Source organism: Giraffa tippelskirchi, chromosome 5 (assembly GCF_054371585.1).
Source record: "Giraffa tippelskirchi isolate mGirTip1 chromosome 5, T2T-mGirTip1v1.2.pri, whole genome shotgun sequence".
Lineage (NCBI taxonomy): Eukaryota > Metazoa > Chordata > Mammalia > Artiodactyla > Giraffidae > Giraffa > Giraffa tippelskirchi.
In genome coordinates this window covers 13,745,094-13,763,103 of record NC_137279.1, presented here as the reverse complement: position 1 = coordinate 13,763,103, position 18,010 = coordinate 13,745,094, and the positions used below count along the sequence as shown (strand labels likewise).

The 18,010-nt window shown below is 40.4% G+C and overlaps 1 protein-coding gene across 1 annotated transcript in view; it reads left to right on the top strand.

Annotated features, from left to right (window-relative positions):
• The first annotated feature begins 473 nt into the window (after positions 1 to 473).
• Positions 474 to 18,010, top strand: part of HMCN1 (hemicentin 1) — a 521,571-nt gene continuing 504,034 nt past the window's right edge. Inside the window, exon 1 of the mRNA XM_081492191.1 lies at positions 474 to 1,137. Within this exon, the coding sequence (XP_081348317.1) occupies positions 870 to 1,137 (268 nt within the window). The 5' untranslated portion in view covers positions 474 to 869. The remainder of the gene's footprint in view (positions 1,138 to 18,010) is intronic.

The window sequence follows — 18,010 nt, the reverse complement described above, 5'->3', positions numbered from 1 at the left end:
AGCCCAGCCGGGAGGACCTTTCCAGCTCCCCCTCCCGGCTGGGTTGAGTTGAGGGCTGAGGAAGGGAAGCTGGGCTGCGGGAAGCGGGGTGGTCTTGGCTTCCTGGGGGCGGGGGATGGGTGGTCTGAACAAGGTGTCTGAAGCAGCGTTTTGCATCGTAGAAAAAAAAAAGGCAATCCCTTTTGTGCACTGGGTTAGCGCAGTGTCCCTCGGTTCGGGACCTCGCCACACATTCTTGCAAGCCATTGTTTACCCTGGGGTTTTGGAGGGGAGGCGCCGCGCGGGTGGGCGCGGAGGGGACCCCGGGAGCGCTGCCCCACTACTCAGTTGACCCGGGACTCGGTGCGGCGAAGTTGCCCTCCAGGAGGCGGGGCCCCAGAGCCAGGGGGCGGGGGGGCGTCCCCTCGACCAATCAGGAGGCGGGGCCGAGCCGCTCTTCCCCTCCCCGGCCCGCTCGCGGGCGGGCAGCGGGCAGTGGAAAGTTGGGAGCCGCGGCGGCTGGCCGGAGCGGAGAACGGCGGCGGCGGCGAGGGCAGCGGACTCGGCGCGGCGCCGCTGGCTCGGAGCGGTCCTCGGGGCATGGGCCGGGCGCGCCGCCCGCACTCAGCCACACGCCGCCCGGGCCGCGGGCACTCCGCCCTCCCGAAGGAGGCTGCGTCCGGACGAAGGCTGCCGCATCTTTGCCTGCCCGACCCCGTGCAGGGATTTCGGGTTCGGGGCTCGTCCCCGTCTGATTCTCAGCCCCCAGCTTTTTGCAAGTTCAAAGACGTTTCTGGACTCAAATAAATTGCCCCGAGAGGAAACCCGCTGCCTGTTGAGGAGGGCTCAGCAGAGTGCTTAGGCGCTCCTGGAAAAAAAGAAAAGACAAAATGATTTCCTGGAACATGGTCCACACCATATTCCTGCTCGCTCTTCTTTATCCTTCCCGAGCGCAGGATGCAATCCCCCAGTCCGAGGTCGAGGCAGAAGAAATTCCCGAGGGGGCCTCCACCTTGGCTTTTGTGTTTGATGTGACTGGTTCTATGTATGATGATCTAGTTCAGGTGATCGAGGGGGCTTCCAAAATTTTGGAGACGTCTTTGAAAAGACCTAAGAGGCCTCTTTTCAACTTTGCTTTGGTGCCTTTCCACGATCCAGGTAAGGGAAATACTTGTTCTTTGTTATTCCTTATGATTACGTTTCTTATGCTACGAAATTGCGTGTCAGTAAGTTTCAGAACCATTTTAAATGTGTAGCCGAATGCAGTTGTAACAAAGAATTGCTCGCTTACATCTGGGTTTGCTCTCTGATACCTGCTCAAGTCTCAGCCATGGAGGTAGCTTGTTTGGGGTGCTTGCACAGTGGTACCCAAACCTGGAAAGTGTGAAATTATGAAAACCAGAGCAATGCTGTCAAAATCAGAGTTAATTAACTTAAAATTTTTTAGAACTAAAGAATGTTTCAGGCAGAGCGGTACATTGGGTATTTAGCAGCGGTACTTTAATGGCTAACACCCAACTTGAGAGCATTCTCAAGATAACTCTAAAATTAGGGGGAGAAAAACCTGTTGTGTGAAACACAGGGAAGCTTGTAAGCAATAATTACTAATGAACTGAAGAGATGAAAATAAGCCATTCATTTGTTAATTGAATCTACTGGTCTTCGCACCAGATCATTATTAGTTTGGCTCACAGGTGGTAATAAATGTGTCCTCCTCTCATCCAGTAGAAATGCATGTAATTTGGTATGGCGGTGCTCTTTAAAGGTAGTTGAAGTACAATCCCTTTATTTTTTGCCCTAAAGCCATGGGTTTCAGCTGCTGCGCGGTAATTTGATCCTCTTTACTTTTTTCAGTTTCTCTTTAAAGTGGCACCTTTCTGTGAGGCTCATAGGAGCCCTCATTGTCAATGTGAGGGTAGCATTGCCTGGGGAGCCCTGGGGCTGGCTGTCTAGCATCCACCTGAGTTTCATTAGCACAACTCACTGCCCAGTGGAAGAAATAAAGCAGTGGTTTCTTAAAGTCCTCCCCCACTGTTCTCCCACATTTTTATTGAAATTCTCTTTTCACTAGAAGACTTTGACACAGCCACTTCACAATGAAAACTTGATATTGAGAATCTCAAATTCTTTCCTTGTGCTTTTGACAAGCATATGAGAGTTCAAATTATTGCTTGGTTTTAAATGTGGCAGGTTTCAGCTATTAAAGAATTGGCAGAGGGAGGAGTTTAGAGGGGAAAAAACTCGGGGATTTTTGTTTGTTCTTCAAATGATGAAAACAATAACCTGTCTCTTCTGTGCTCTACATATAACCTTAGTAATTTCTATGTTGATTAAAAATAAAATTTTTAATATTTGATTAACGAATGATCATTTACTGTGTTAGCTGTCTCAGTGAGACACCTCATGTGTTACAATGTTTTAATTTATTAAATGTCAAGATGCCAATTGTGATGCAGACCAAGACTTTGTTAGCTTGGAATAGGCTAAATATGTTTCTTCTATAAGAATGAATCTGATGTTGGCAAAAATGTAAAGTAAAAATTCTTTTCTGTGACACCACAGTTTGCATTCCTCCAAAAAGCTCTTATGAAATGATGTTGCTGTAAACAGAACTCAAAAAATTGCCTCAAGTCATAAATGGAAACTAGGTCATCATGATATTTATTTTGATATGATATGAAAAAAAATATTGGAATAAACTGTATTGTGGTGTGCTCCCTGCCAGTTGTTAACAAATAGGAATATTTATTGTAGTTGACTTTCCTATATTTTGGCAATCTTGATTCAAAGTAGGAGAAAGTTAGTATGCTAATAAAAAATGGCTAATAAATTACAGTTATTTTGAATTAAATACTAAGAAAAAATGATTAACTTAAATTGGCTCCATAAAATTAATTGTATGTATAATTCAGCAGAAGTTATTCTAGCTTCATTGTGATTCAAAGTAAAGTGTTTTTGAAGTTAAAGACGAGAATAGAAATTAAAACATACTAACGTTTAGTTTACTGACTCACAATAATGGATTGTAATATTATCTTTGTATGTCATTTTCTGTTTGTGTGTGTGTACAATAATTAAGAGTTTTTGATTCCCTTGTATTTCTGGTTGGTTATCAACTTGGAATCACCAGTGGACAGAAAGGGCCTTGAATGGAGATTTTTTGGCTTACTGAGTGACACTGGAAAAGTCTAGCTACATTTTTGTATCCGTTATCTCAATTATAAAATGGCAGAATTGGATTTGAACATCTCTAAGGTCACTTCCAACAGTAACTTTTTACGACTATTTTACACATGGTAGTTTTTCACAGTCCCTGATACAACTGACAAGCAAATAAATGATGTGTGTAATTTAATATAATTATATTAATAACTTTGCTTACAGCTTTTCAAAGTGTTTTGGCATCTGTGGTTGAATTTAAGCTAGATGAAGTAATGAATAAGATTTGGGATATAGTCTCAGGCATTTGACAGAGACCTTAAGGCCTTCACAGATGATTGCTTTGGACCTCTGCATAATAGTTGGGGGCAAGCTGTATGTTTTGAGGTAGGGGTAAAAATGAAAATACGTGGAGGCTCTGAGGTGGCTCAGACAGTAGAGAATCTGCCTGCAATGCAGGAGAGCCAAGTTTGGTCCCTGGGTTGGGAAGATCCTCTGGAGAAGGGAATGGCAACCCACTCCAGTATTCTTGCCTTGGAAGTCCCATGAACTGAGAGGAGCCTGGCAGGCTACAGTCCATGGGGTTGCAAAGAGTTGGAATGACTGAGCCACTAACGCTTTCACATAGACATACAAGAGGAATAAGTCAACAAGTTGACAAGGCGGTAATAAAATCACTCAGAAAAATGTAGGAAGCTAGTGTTAGAGGAGTTAACAGCATCACCCACGGTAGGAGGAAGTACCACAGAGCACCAGGGTCATGGCAGGTCAAGACAACTTTTTGATGCTACCTCTGCTTAAGATGGGTTTTCCACTTTCATAATCGCATTTAATGCATTAATTTTTAATAGCTTTATTGATCTTACTATATAATCACTCATTCAAAACATATAATTCTGTGATTTATAGTATATTCAGAGATTGTTATTGTTGTTCAGTCACTAAGTTATGTCCAACTCTTTGTGACCCCATGAGCTTCGACCCCATGAGCTTCAGCACGCGAGGCTTTCCTGTCCTTCACTATCTCCCAGAGTTTGCTCAAATTCATGTCCGTTGAGTCAGTGATGCTATCCAACCATCTCATCCTCTAGCGCCCCCTTCTCCTTTTGCCTTCAGTCTTTCCCAGCATCAGGGTGTTTTCCAATGAACTGGCTCTTCGCATCAGGTGGCCGACATATTGAAGCTTGAGCTTCAGAATCCATCCTTCCAGTGAATATTCAGGGTTGATTTCCTTTAGGATTGACTGGTTTGAAGTTCTTGTCGTGCAAGGGACTCTCAAGAGTCTTCTCTAACACCACAGTTCAAAAGCATCAGTTCTTTTGTTCTCAGCCTTCTTTCTGGCCCCAACTCTTACATCCATGACTACTGGAAAAAGTATAGTTTTGACTATATGGACCTTTGTCAGCAAACCGATGTCTCTGCTCTTTAATATGCTGTCTAGGTTTGTCATAACTTTCCTTCCAAGGACCAAGTGTCTTTTAATTTCATGGCTGCAGTCACTGTCAGCAGTGATATATTCATAGATACATGCAACCATACCTCAGTCAAGTTTGGACCATCTTCCTCACTTTAAAGGGACACCCTGTGCTTTTTATTTATCTGTCCTCTCACCCCCACCCCCACTCCCCATATTATCCTCCTCCCAGGCCTAAGCAGCTACTAATTTACTTTTTGTCTCTGTGGATTTTCCTATTCTAGACTTTCATATGAATGGAATCATATATTATCTTTTTTGACTGACTTCTTTCATTTTAGCATAGTGTTTTTAAGATTTATCCACATCATAGCATATATCAGTAATTCATTTTTATGGCCACATAATAATCCATTTTATAGATATACCATAGTTTATTTATCTTTTAATCTATAATGGATATTTGAGTTGTTTCCACTTTTTGGCTAGTATGAATAATACTTCTGTAACTATTTGTGGGTGGTTTCCTGTGTGGACATGTGTGATACTGTGATTTGTAATATGAAATGAATATTTGATCTTTGTCACCTTTTCTGGCATGCAGCTCTTAAAATCCTTGAAATTTCCTAATTGACGGGAACCATAAAGGTATCTTCTGTCATGTTAATGAGGTGACTTTTGGACTCCGCTGAAGAATGAGGGCTCATTGCCAGGAGACTCATCCCTGTGATTAGAGGGTTGGAACTTTCAGTCCCACCCCTAACCTCTGGAGAATGTTCCGTGTGTACTTGAAAAGAATGTGTATTTTGCTGTTTGGGGATGGAATGTTCTATAATAGTCTATTATGTCCATGTGATCTAATGTGTCATTTAAGGCCAACTTTTTCTTATTGATTTTCTGTCTGGATGAGCTAGTTATTGATGCAAATAGTATGTTCCAGTCATCTATTATTATTGTATTACTCTCAATTTGTCCCTTTATGTCTGTTAATGTTTTATATTTAGGTTTGTCTGTGTTGGTTGCATAATACAAGTATTATAATCCTTTTATTGGATTGTTCTCTTTATCATTGTGTAACATTCTTCTTTGTTTTAAAGCCTGTTTTGTTTGATATTCTTATTGCTATTACAACAATTCATTTTGTTTGTTTGTATGGAATATCTTTGTTTCATTCCTTCACTTTTAATCTGTGTTTTTACAACTGAAGTGAGTCCTTTGCAGACAGTGTAGATACAGGCTATTGAAAAAAAATACATTCAGCCACCCTATGTCTTTTGATTGGAGCACTTAGTCAGTTTGCATTTAGAGTAATTAGTCATAGGTTGTACTTACTGCCATTTTGTTAGTTGTTTTTTGGTTTTTTTTTTCTTAGTTGTCCTCCTTTCCTTTCTTCTCTTGTTCTCTTCCCTTGTGATTTGACGACTTTTTTTTTTTTTTGTCTCTGTGTGTGTGTATTTCTTTCTCTTTATTTTTTGTGTAACTAGTATCAATTTTGTGTTTGTGGTTACCGTGGGGTTTGTATGTAACAACCTATGTATATATATAACAAGCTGTTAGTCACTTAAGTTCAAGTACATTCTGAAAGCACTAAATTTTTATTTCTCCATTCTCAACATTTTATACTTTTGATGTCATAATGGTATCTTTTTATTCTGTGTATTGCTTAACTGATTATTTTAAATATCAATGATTTTTATTACTTTTGTCTTTTGACCTTCATGCTAGTTTTATAGATGGTTGAACCTTTGCTATATGTTTGCTTTTATCAGTGATTTTTTTTTCTTTCATAATTTGTTTTATTTTGCTTGGTTTGGTTTGTGCCTTTTCTATTTAAAGAAGTCCCTTTAATACTTTTTTGTAAGGCCAGTTTAGTGGGAATGAACTCCTTTTAGCTTTTGCTTTTCTGGGAAACTCTTTATCTTTCCTTCAGTTACGAATGATAACCTTGCCAGGTACAGTATTCTTGATTGTAAGCTGTTTTCCTTCAGTGTATATATTTTTATATGTATATAATATATATATATATAATGCCAGTTTCTTGTGGCTTGTACAGTCTCTGCTAAAAATTAACTGATTGTCTTACAGGGTTCCCTTGTATGTAGCTAGGTGTTTATCTCTTGCTGCTTTTAAGATTCTCTTTTTTTCACATTTGGCATTTTGAGTGTGATATATCTTTGTATGAGCCTCTCTGGGTTCATCTTGTTTGGGACTCTTGGTGCTTCCTGGATTTAGGTGTCTGTCTCCTTTGCCAAGTTAGGTAACTTCTCAGTCATTATTTCTTCACATTGGTTTCATATCCTTTCTTTCTCTTCCTCCTTCTAGAACTCCTGTAGTGTGAATGTTACTATGCTTGATGTTGTCTTAGAGGTATCCTAAACTGTATCTTTTTATTCTTTCTTTTCGCTGTTGGGATTTGGAGATTTCCACTACTCTGTTTTCCAGATCACTGATCTGTTCTCTGTATCCTCCATTCTGACTGTATAGAGCTTCTCCATCTTTGGCTGCAAAGAATATAATCAATCTGATTTCGGTGTTGACCATCTGGTGATGTCCACGTGTAGAGTCTTCTCTTGTGTTGTTGGAATAGGGTGTTTGCTATTACCAGTGCGTTCTCGTGGCAAAACTCTGTTAGCCTTTGCCCTGCTTCATTCTGTACTCCAAGGCCAAACTTGTCTGTTATGCCAGGTGTTTCTTGACTTCCTACTTTTGCATTCCAGTCCCCTATAATGAAAAGGACATCTTTTTTGGGTGCTAGTTCTAGAAGGTCTTGCGAAGGGTTGACTCATTGGAAAAGACCCTGATGCTGGCTAGGATTGGGGGCAGGAGGAGAAGGGGACGACAGAGGATGAGATGGTTGGATGGCATCACCGACTCGATGGACATGGGTTTGGGTAGACTCCGGGAGTTGGTGATGGACAGGGAGGCCTGGCGTGCTGCAGTTCATGGGGTCGCAGAGAGTCGGACACGACTGAGCGACTGAACTGAACTGAACTGATCCTCCATTCTACTGTTGATTTTAGTGTATTTTTTTATTTCATTGTTTCTTCAGTTTTGACTGGTTCTTTTTAATATTTTCTCTTTGTTGAAGCTCACTGAGTTCATCCATTCTTCTTCCAAGATCGTTAAGCTTATTTATGGCTTTGAAGTATTTATCTGGTAGATTGCTGTCTCTGTTTTGTTGAGCTCTTTTCTGGGGTTTTTATCTTATTCCCATGTTTGGAAGGTATTCGCATTTGTCTCCTGCTTTTGCCTAACTCTTTGTTTCTGTATATAAAGTATATCAGCTATGTCTCCTGTTTTGAAAGAGTGGACTTAATATAGAAGGTATCTTGTGGGATCCAGTGGCACACTCGCCCCTGTCATCAGAGCTACGTGCAGAAGAGGGTGATATATCTTGGGTGAAGTTGGTAGCTGTGGAAATTTTGAGAAATAGTTGGATTCTATGTATATTTTGGAGATGAGACCAAAAGGGTTTAGTGATGAGCTAGATGTGAGAGAAAAATGATAGAAGGCAAGACAGATTCTGAGGATTTGGCCTGAGTGAGTCGAAGCATTGTGTAGTGATTTACTGAGATGGAGAAGAGGAAGCATGAGTAGGTTTGAGCAACAGTGGGAGACTGAGGTCTTTATTTTTTGCTATATGGTTAAGTTTGAGATGCCTTTGTTATCCAAGTGGAGATGGTACAAAGGCAGTTGGATATATAAGATTGGAGTTCAGGGGAGAGGTCTGGGTCAGAAACATAAATTTGGGATCAGAAGGTGTGTATAAGATGATAATCAGGGTGAGGCTAGGTGGGACCACTGAAGGACCTATTAGATGAAGAATCAATGAAGGTCTGAGGACCCAGTTCTGGAATACTCCAATGTTGAACAGTCAGAGGCAAGAATGAAAGAACAAAGCAGCCTAAGAAACTGAAGACAGAGAGAGAGAGAGAAGAGTATAACTAGAAGTCAAGAGAGGAAAGCTTTTCAAGGAAGAAGCACTAATTGGTTGGTTAATAAGAGGCCTGAGGATTGACTAATCTATTTAGCAATGTGGATATTATTGATGTCTCACCAAGAAATGTTAGAAATGAAAGCCTGTTTGGAGAGAATTTAAAAGAGAACGGGAGTATAGGAATTGAAAATGTTTGGAATTATATTGCTTTTTCCAACTACTGGAAAGATTGTTTTGTTCTTGAAGCTAAAATTGAAACTAGTTTTGATAAATAATTCACCCAGCATCTTACAAAATGCGAATGCAATGTAGAAGAAAGAGTCTCCAATTTGGAAGTGAAGATTTGTGTTCTTGTCCTTATTCTTGTCATTTAAGCAAATCATTAAACCTTGCCAGACTTCTGTTTCTTTACCTATAAAAACCAGTGCATTGCTAGATTATTACCTAAGTTGGTGGTTTTAGTGATCATAATTTAATGAACGATAATGGACTGCAAAGAGACTCAAAGTGGCAAGGACTTGATTCATTGGGAGAATTAGCAGCATTACATATCTCTGCACTTGCGTTTCATAGTAATAAAAGTTTTGAACTCTCAATGACTTTGTATGGTTCTGCAGGACCTACACAGTGTTAAAAAAAAGAACACTCTAAGGCTTTTCTAATGAAAATATTCTTTTAGAATTTTTTTCTGAACAAAAGAATAGAAAGATTTTTACAAGGAAAATATTGCCTATTGAGACCTTGAAAACCTATACAAATTTACATGAACTAAACTTCAAATGGAATGTTTTCAGTTTCAACATATTAAAAAAAAAAAAAGGAGCCAAGATGCTATGAGTCTCCCTTTGCCTTTGGCAGATCCTACAGGAAGACGGGTTTTCATGAGGAAAAGGATGTAAGTCCAACAGAAATCTAAAGGAAATTAACTAAAATTTAAGAATGAGAGATTTTGGTTAGACAGTGATAACTTTGTTTCCTAGGATGATAGACTATTTTAACCTGTGTATAGATCCCGTATCACTGGTTGTTTTCTGAGGATACGGAGATAGTTTGCACAGTGAAAACTTTGTTTCAAAGTATAGGGACTGAATCTTGATTTATCAAACATGTTAAATTTGTTGGAGGTGTTTCTATTTTAAAAAATCATCTTTGACTCCTGAAGGATGAAAGGTTTTTTTTTTTCATATTAAATTGAGAAACAGCCCTCTAATTGATTGATAGTAAATCAGAATTTAGTTTTATTTATAGTTTGTCTTTGGTCAAACAAACAATAACCATTCTTAGTGAGCTTTATGACTCTGCTTACCTATAATTAGAGGTAATAAAGTTACCATTTGTCAAGGACTATGCTAGGTGCCTTTGATTCAAAGATGAGGCATAACTTACAAGAGGTTAACAGTCTTTAGGGAGAAGGGCTAGAGAAATAACAGTATTATAAACTGTGAAACATTTTATAGTGGAAAAATAAGCATAGGGAATTGTGTGAGCTGAGAGCAGTGTCCCTGATACTGCATTCAAGAGGGTGATGGTTAGCAAAGGTTTTCTAGAAGTGTTACCTGGAGAAAGTGCGTGAGTAAAAGCAGTTTAACAAAAATATTAAGAAGTTTGAATTTCCTCCTGAAAGCTTTCAGGAGCCTGGAAGGATTATAAGTGAAAAGTGACATGATTGGGTTTTCATTTTAAATCCTTATCTTTTGGATAGATTGAAACAAGGCAATCCTGAGAGCTGAGAGAAAATCTGAGGCCATTATAGCAATTCAGGGAGGAAAATTGAGGTGACTTGGGCATAGGAAAAAGGCTATGCATTTCAGAGTTATTAATAAAGTCCAAAAGAGTGGAGTTGGGCCTTTAAAACATGGAGAAAAGGGAAATATTGGCTTTTGTAGATTAAAATATGAAATTGGCATATGATTAAAGAGAAAAGATATGTAAAGTTAGCTTTAAGAGACACTGTTACTCTCAGGATGGGAGTCTTGCTTATAAGCTCCTTATGCATTAACTTGTCCAAAATCAAGTCTCAATCAAAAGTGTTGAGGTCAGCAGTGAAAAAGTCACAGAAACAGACTTAGACATTGTGCAACCAAGTTCTTTTCCTTAAAAAAATTGTGGTGTAATTGACATGATATTAGTTTCAGTTGCACAATATGATGATTTGATATTTGTCTGTGTCATGATATGATCACCACGATAAGTCAGTATCTGTGAGCATACATGTTACAAAATGCTTTTTCCTGTGATGAGAACTTTTAAGATTTACTCTTAGCAACTTTCACATATACAATACAGTATTGAGTATAGTCACCATGTTGTACATTACAGCCCCATGACTTACTTATTGTATAACTGCATGTTTGTACCTTTTGACCCGCTTCTCTCATTTTGCCTACTCCCTGCCCCTGACAACCAATCTGTTCTCTGTATCAGTGTTGTAAAAAAATTTTTTTAGACTCCAATATCAGTGAGAACATACAATATTTATCTTTGTCTGATTTCATTTAGCATAAACCTGTTAAGGTCCATCCATTTGCTTGCAAATGGCAAGATTTCCTTTTTTTATGACTGAATAATAGTCCTTTCTCTCTGTGTATATGTGTCTGTGTGTGTTTGTGTGTATGCATGTCACATTTTCTTTTTCCATTCATCCATAAAAGGACACTTCGGTTGCTTCCATATCTTGGCTACTGTAAATAATGCTGCATTGAACTTGGCAGTCATATATCTTTCCATGTTAGTGTTTTTGTTTTCTTTCAATAAATACCCAGAAGCGGCATTGCTGGATCATATGATAGTTCTGTTTTTAATTTTTTGAGGAACCTCCAGATTGTTTTCCACAGTGATTGCACCAATTTATATTCCCACCAATACTGCACAAAGGTTCCCTTTTCTCCATATCCCCACCAACACTTTCTTTGTCTTTTTGATCATAGCCATTCTGACAGGTGTGAAGTGATGCTCATTGTGGGTGTGATTTGCATTTCCCTGATGATTAATGATGTTGAGTAGTTTTCATTTACCTGTTGACCATCTGTATCCATCTGTATGTCTTTGGGTCTCTTCAGCTCCACTGCCCATTTTTAAACCAGACTATTTTTTTTTTCTCTTCTTGCCAAATCTTATCTAAGGTTCAGAGTGTTCATTCTACGCTTAAATAACTAGTCCATCATGAGCAGTGTTCCAACTGTGGTGGTAGACTGCTTATCTTTATAAATATGTAATGATGTCATTACATATTTGGATTATACTATTAACGCTCCTTGTTTTGGTCCCATGCTCACTAAATAGCCTCCCAGTAATTTTTTAACCTCATGAATTTTACTTATGGGAAGAGAATGTTCTGATCACACTGGCATATACATCAGATTCACCAGACAGTTATAGTTCTCATTGGTAACTCACAATTTGGCACACCAGCTTTATACATCTGTCTCTATTGTTTAAAATAGTCTGACAGTGTGAAGTTAAAAGTTTCTGAGTTTGCAAGTCTGTGAGCCAGACATCGGTTGATGGTGAATTTATGAAAGGAAATGTCTCCCTGTGTGGATCTGTTTGGGTGGCCTGTCGATCTCCAGGTATTACCCCTCAGCATTTCCAGCTGTCAGTGTTAGTGTGAATAGTGCCAAGTAATGGTTCTGTCCACTTGAAACTTATGCAGATGACAGCTAAAGCCATTGGAATGAATGAGATCATCTAAAGAGAGCATGTGTAGATTGAGTAAAGAAGGGAGACAGGCAAGAACTATGGCAAACACAGCATTTAAAAGACAAAAGGGAGGAACTTCCCTGGTGGTCCGGTAGCTAATACTTCAGTGTTTCCAATGCTGGGGGCTTGGGTTTGATCCCTGGACAGGGAAATAGATCCCATATGCTGCAACTAAGACCCCCCTCCCCAGCCAAGTCAATAAATAAATATTTAAAAGACAGAAGGGAAATTTATAAAAGATTCTGGAAAGGAGAGTCCAGGTAAATAGGAAGAGAAATAAGAATGAGCAATGTTTGGAAATCTGAAAAGTTGTTAGTTTTAAGCAGGAGAAGTTGTCAGCTCTATCCATTTTTAAGGTTACTGAAAGTAAAGGCTAAACCAAAAGGCTACATTAAAATAGACTGTTTTGTAGGAGTTGTGGAGCCAGGTGGCTGAAATGATGGGTAAGAAAATGGAGCTAACAAGTGCAGTATGTTTCTGTCAAGAAGCATAACATCGTGGTTTATAGCATAGGCTCTGGTGTCTGATGCCTGGCTGGGAAAATGGGCTCCACCAAGTACTTTTTGTGTGATCTTAACTTCTCTGTGCTTCACTATCAGTAGCTGTGGATAGTATTATCTGCTTTGTAAGGCTGATGTGAGGATTGAAATACTAGTTGTCCAAAACTTAGCATAATCCCTTTCACACAGTAAATTCTCAGTAATCATTAGTTATTGGACTTGAGAAAGAACATGTTCTTTTAAGGTGGGAGACAGGAAAGAATATTTAAATACTGCTAGAAGAGACTTGGTAGAATAGAAGAGATAAAATATGCCAGAGAGAACAGATGATTTATAAAACCAGGACTTTGAGGAAGCAAGAGGTGATAGGATGCAAAGTAGAAGGACTGGTTGTTCGGGAGGAGATGCCCTTTGGCTCAGTGTGATAGGAGACAAGTGGACCGCTGATAGGTACAGTCATGGTCGAGGTGGTAGGTGAAGATGCAGGATGTTGGATGGCTTCTTGTCTGATGGACTCTTTCTCAAAGGAAAAGGAGGGTCATTTGATGAAAGGAGGGAACTGGCAGAAGGGTAAGTAAGATCTTAGGAAACTGGTGGAGTTTGAGAGGTACCAGGTACCTATGGACACAGAGACAGTTTCAAACCAGGATGAGCTGTGGTTCAAAAGATGAATTTGTAGTGCTTGTATATTGCCTACCTGGGTGATTTTCTCCAGCAATCTGGGTATAATTGCTGAGTTTTATCTTTCGTTTCATCTAGGACTTGGATTTCATTGAGCAGGTGTGGCTAAAGAAATAGAGTATGTTTGAGAAGAATCAGTTCAGCTCAGTCACTTAGTCGTATCTGACTCTTTGTGACCCCATGGACTGCAGCACACCAGGCTTCCCTGTCCATCACCAACTCCCGGAACTTGCTCAAACTCATGTCCATCAAGTCGGAGATGACATCCAACCACCTCATTCTCTGTCATCCTCTTCTCCTCCTGCCTTCAGTCTTTTCTGCCATCAGGGTCTTTTCCAAGGAGTCAGTTCTTTGCATCAGGTGGCCAAAGTATTGGAGCTTCAGCACCAGTCTTTCCAGTGACTATTCAAGTCTGATTTCCTTTAGGATGGACTGGTTTGATCTCTTTGCAATCCAAGGAACTCTTAAGTGTCTTTTCCAACACCACAGTTCAAAAGCATCGATTCTTTGGCACTCAGCTTTTTTTTATGGTCCAACTCTCACATACATACATGACTACTGGAAAAACCATAGCTTTGACTAGACAGATCTTTGTCAGCAAAGAAATGTCTCTACTTTTTTTTAATATGCTGTTTAGATTGGTCATAGCTTTTCTTCCAAGGAGCAAGCGTCTTTTAACTTCATGGCTGCAGTCACCATCTGCAGTGATTTTGGAGCCCAAGAAAATAAAGTCTGTCACTGTTTCCATTGTTTCCCCATCTATTTGCAGAGAAGTGATGGAACCGGATGCCATAATCTTAGTTTTTGAATGTTGAGTTTGAAGCCAGCTTTTTATTCTCCTCTTTCACTTTCATCAAGAGGCTCTTTAGTTCTTCTTCACTTTCTGCCATAAGGATGGTGTCATCTGCATATCTGAGGTTATTGATATTTCTCCCGGCAATCTTGATTCCAGCTTGTGCTTCATCCAGTTCAGCATTTCGCATGATGTGCTCTGCATATAAGTTAAACAAGAGGGGGAAGAAATATGTATTCCTCTGGCTGATTCATGTTGATATGTGGCAGAAACCAACCCAATATTACACAGCAATTATCCTCCAATTAAAAATGAATAATTAAGAGAGGCTGAAGAGATGGATCATAGAGTCAAATCTGGATGTATTGACTGACAAGAGGTGAGATTTTGCTTGTGAAGTACAATATATAACAAGGAACTTGGGATTAATTGGTAAGAATAGCCAGTGATTGGTCATAGAATTCAACTTGAGTAGAAATGAAGATTGTGGGATTAATATCAAAGAACTTGAGTCTATGGAGTGGATTATGGATGTTACCATAACTTGGATAATAACAGAGCTTAAAATAAGGAAGACAGTGAGTCAGGCATCAAGTTTGTATTTAATAACAACTATTCAGAAGTCTTCTTTGGCTGCCAACAATGGTGTAGAAGGTTAGAGGGTGTCAGGTGGCATGCACCTCAGAATGGAAGTTGTTTGCTCTGAAAGTAGGGGGATGGCATATTGGGTGTGGATAAAATGATGACCCCCCTCCTCATGTATCTCTGGTGCTGGAGAAGGAGTGGACTCTACTCGGGAAGTCTGTGGGGGAGGGGGCACCAATGATGGAAAACCTTATTTCAGCTAAAGTGGGAATTAGATGGCGAGTTACTGTGGGAAGGGCTTCCCTGGTGGCTCAGACCACAAAGAATCCGCCTGCATGGTGGGAGACCTGGGTTCAGTCGCTGGGTTGGGAAGATCCCCTGGAGAAGGGAACGGCTACCCACTCCAGTATTCTGGCCTGGAGAACCCTATGAACAGAGGAGCCTGGCAGGTTACAGTCCAGGGGGTCGCAAAGAGTTGGACGTGACTGAGTGACTTTCACTATGTGAAGATGGTTTGGAAGCCATGGAATATGTGAGGAAATAGGATGTGAATGAATGGGTCAGGAGAGAGGAAACAGGAAATGAGAGGAAGAGGGAAGTAAAATGGTTTGCTTTTGGGGCAGTGACCACAGTTGACAGTGATATAAAGCAACATGGGATACTTTGGTTGCAACGTCTGACTTGTTTAATCCCTAAATCATGTCCAACTCTTTGCAATCCCATGGACTGTAGCCTGCCAGCCTTCTCTGTCCATGAGATTTCCCAGGCAAGAATAGTGGAGTGGGTTGCCAATTCCTTCTCCAGGGGATCTTCCCAACCCAGGGATTAAACCTGCGTCTCCTGCGTTGGCAGGCAGATTCTTTACCTCTGAGCCACCAGAGAAGCCTGCATTGTCTGAGACTTGGATATAAATTTAAGATACCAGCTCAGGCTGGTGATAGTTGGGGCCTGATGAAGTCATCTGTTGCAGACAGCCTGGCAGGCAGGGACTGCTGAGGAAACACTTCAGCTCACACATCTTAGTGACACAGGCTTAGTGGTATCATTTTGACTTCTAATAGTCACAGCTACCATCTTAGTTTTTGAGTCATTACCAGGGACCAGGCTAGTTCCATTACCATGAAACTAGATACATTGTTCTCAAAATTGATGTTAAGTTTATTTTACATATGAGGCAACTGAGGCTTATATGGACTCTTGCCTTATGTAGTAAATTTCCTGAAAAAGAATAACTTTCTAAAAGTTATTTTTTGCCACCTTCTTTGGTTTTGAGAAATGTGTAAAATTAAGGAGATGTGCCCTGGAAGGTATGGCAAAGGGAACACCGTGTTGATTTGTGAGGGCTGCCGTCATAAAGTACCACACCCTGGGTGGCTTGAACCACAGAAATTTGTTGTCTCACAGGCCTGGAGGCTAGAGACCTACAGTTAAGTTGTTGGCAAGGTTGCTTCCTGCTGAAGGTTGTGGGGAAGAATCCGTTCCACGTGTCTCTCTTGTCTTCTGGTGCTACACTGGTGATCACTGGGGCTCTTTGGCTTGTAGAAGTAGGGATCTCTGTCTTCACCTTCACAGGGTGGTCTCTCTGTGTGCTGTGTCAATTTTCCCTTTTTGATAAGGACATCTGTCATTTTGGATTGTTGGCCCACTCCTTCAAATCCTAAAAGATGGTGCTGTGAAAGTGCTGCACTCAATATGCCAGCAAATTCGGGAAACTCCGCAGTGGCCACAGGATTGGAAAAGATGAGTTTTCATTCCAATCCCAAAGAAAGGCAATGCCGAAGAATGTTCAAACTATCGCACAATTGCACTCATCTCACACGCTAGCAAATTCATGCTCAAAATTCTCCAAACTAGGCTTCAACAGTACATGAACCGTGAACTTCCAGATGTTCAAGCTGGATTTACAAAAGGCAGAGGAACCACAGATCAAATTGCCAACATGTGCTGGATCACTGAAAAAACAAGAGAGTTCCAGAAAAACATCTACTTCTGCTTTACTGGCTATGCTAAAGCCTTTGACTGTGTGGATCACAACAAACTGTGTAAAATTCTGAAAGAGATGGTAATACCAGATGACCTTACCTGCCTCCTGAGAAATCTGTGTGCAGGTCAAGAAGCAACAGTTAGAACTGGACATGGAATGAACTGGACGTGGAATAACAGACTGGTTCCAAATCAGGAAAGGAGTACGTCAAGGCTGTATATTGTCACCCTGCTTATTTAACTTATATGCAAAGTACATCATGCAAAATGCTGGGCTGGATGTAGCACAAGCTGTAATCAAGATTGCTGGGAGAAATATCAATAACTCAGATATACAGATGGTACCACCCTTATGGCAGAAAGTGAAGAGGAACTAAAAAGCCTCTTGATGAAAGTGAAAGAGGAGAGTGAAAAAGTTGGCTTAAACCCAACATTCAGAAAACTAAGATCATGATATCCGGTCCTATCACTTCATGGCAAATAGATGAGGAACCAGTGGGAATAGTGACAAACTTTATTTTTCTGGGCTCCAAAATCACTGTAGAGGGTGACTGCAGCTGTGAAATTAAAAGACACTCCTTGGAAGAAGAGTTATGACCAACCTAGACAGCATATTAGAAAGCAGAGACATTACTTTGCCAACAAGGTCTGTCTAGTCAAAGCTATGGTTTTTCCAGTGGTCATGTATGGATGTGAGAGTTGGACCATAAAGAAAGTTGAGTGCCGAAGAATTGATGCTTTTGAACTGTGGTGTTGGAGAAGACTCTTGAGAGTCCCTTGGACTGCAAGGAGATCCAACCAGTCCCTCCTAAAGGAGATCAGTCCTGGGCATTCATTGGAAGGACTGATGTTGAAGCTGAAGCTTGAATACTTTGGCCACCTGATGCGAAAAACTGACTCTTTTGAAAAGACCCTAATTCTGGGAAAGATTGAAGGCGGGAGAAGGGGACGACAGAGGATGAGATGGTTGGATGGCATCACCGACTCGATGGACATGAGTTTGGATAAATTCCAGGAGTTGGTGATGGACAGGGAGGCCTGGTGTGTTGCAGTACATGGGGTCGCAAAGAGTCAGACACGACTGAGTGACTGAACTGAACTCCAGTACGAACCTCATCTTAACTAACTGTATCTGAAACATCCTTATTATTATTATTTTTTAAGAAGTCACATTCTGGAGTGCTAGAGGATAGAACTTTACCATATGAATGTTGGTGGGGACACAATTTGATCCATACTGAGACTGTTCAGTAATTATCAACACTGAATAAAACAAAACA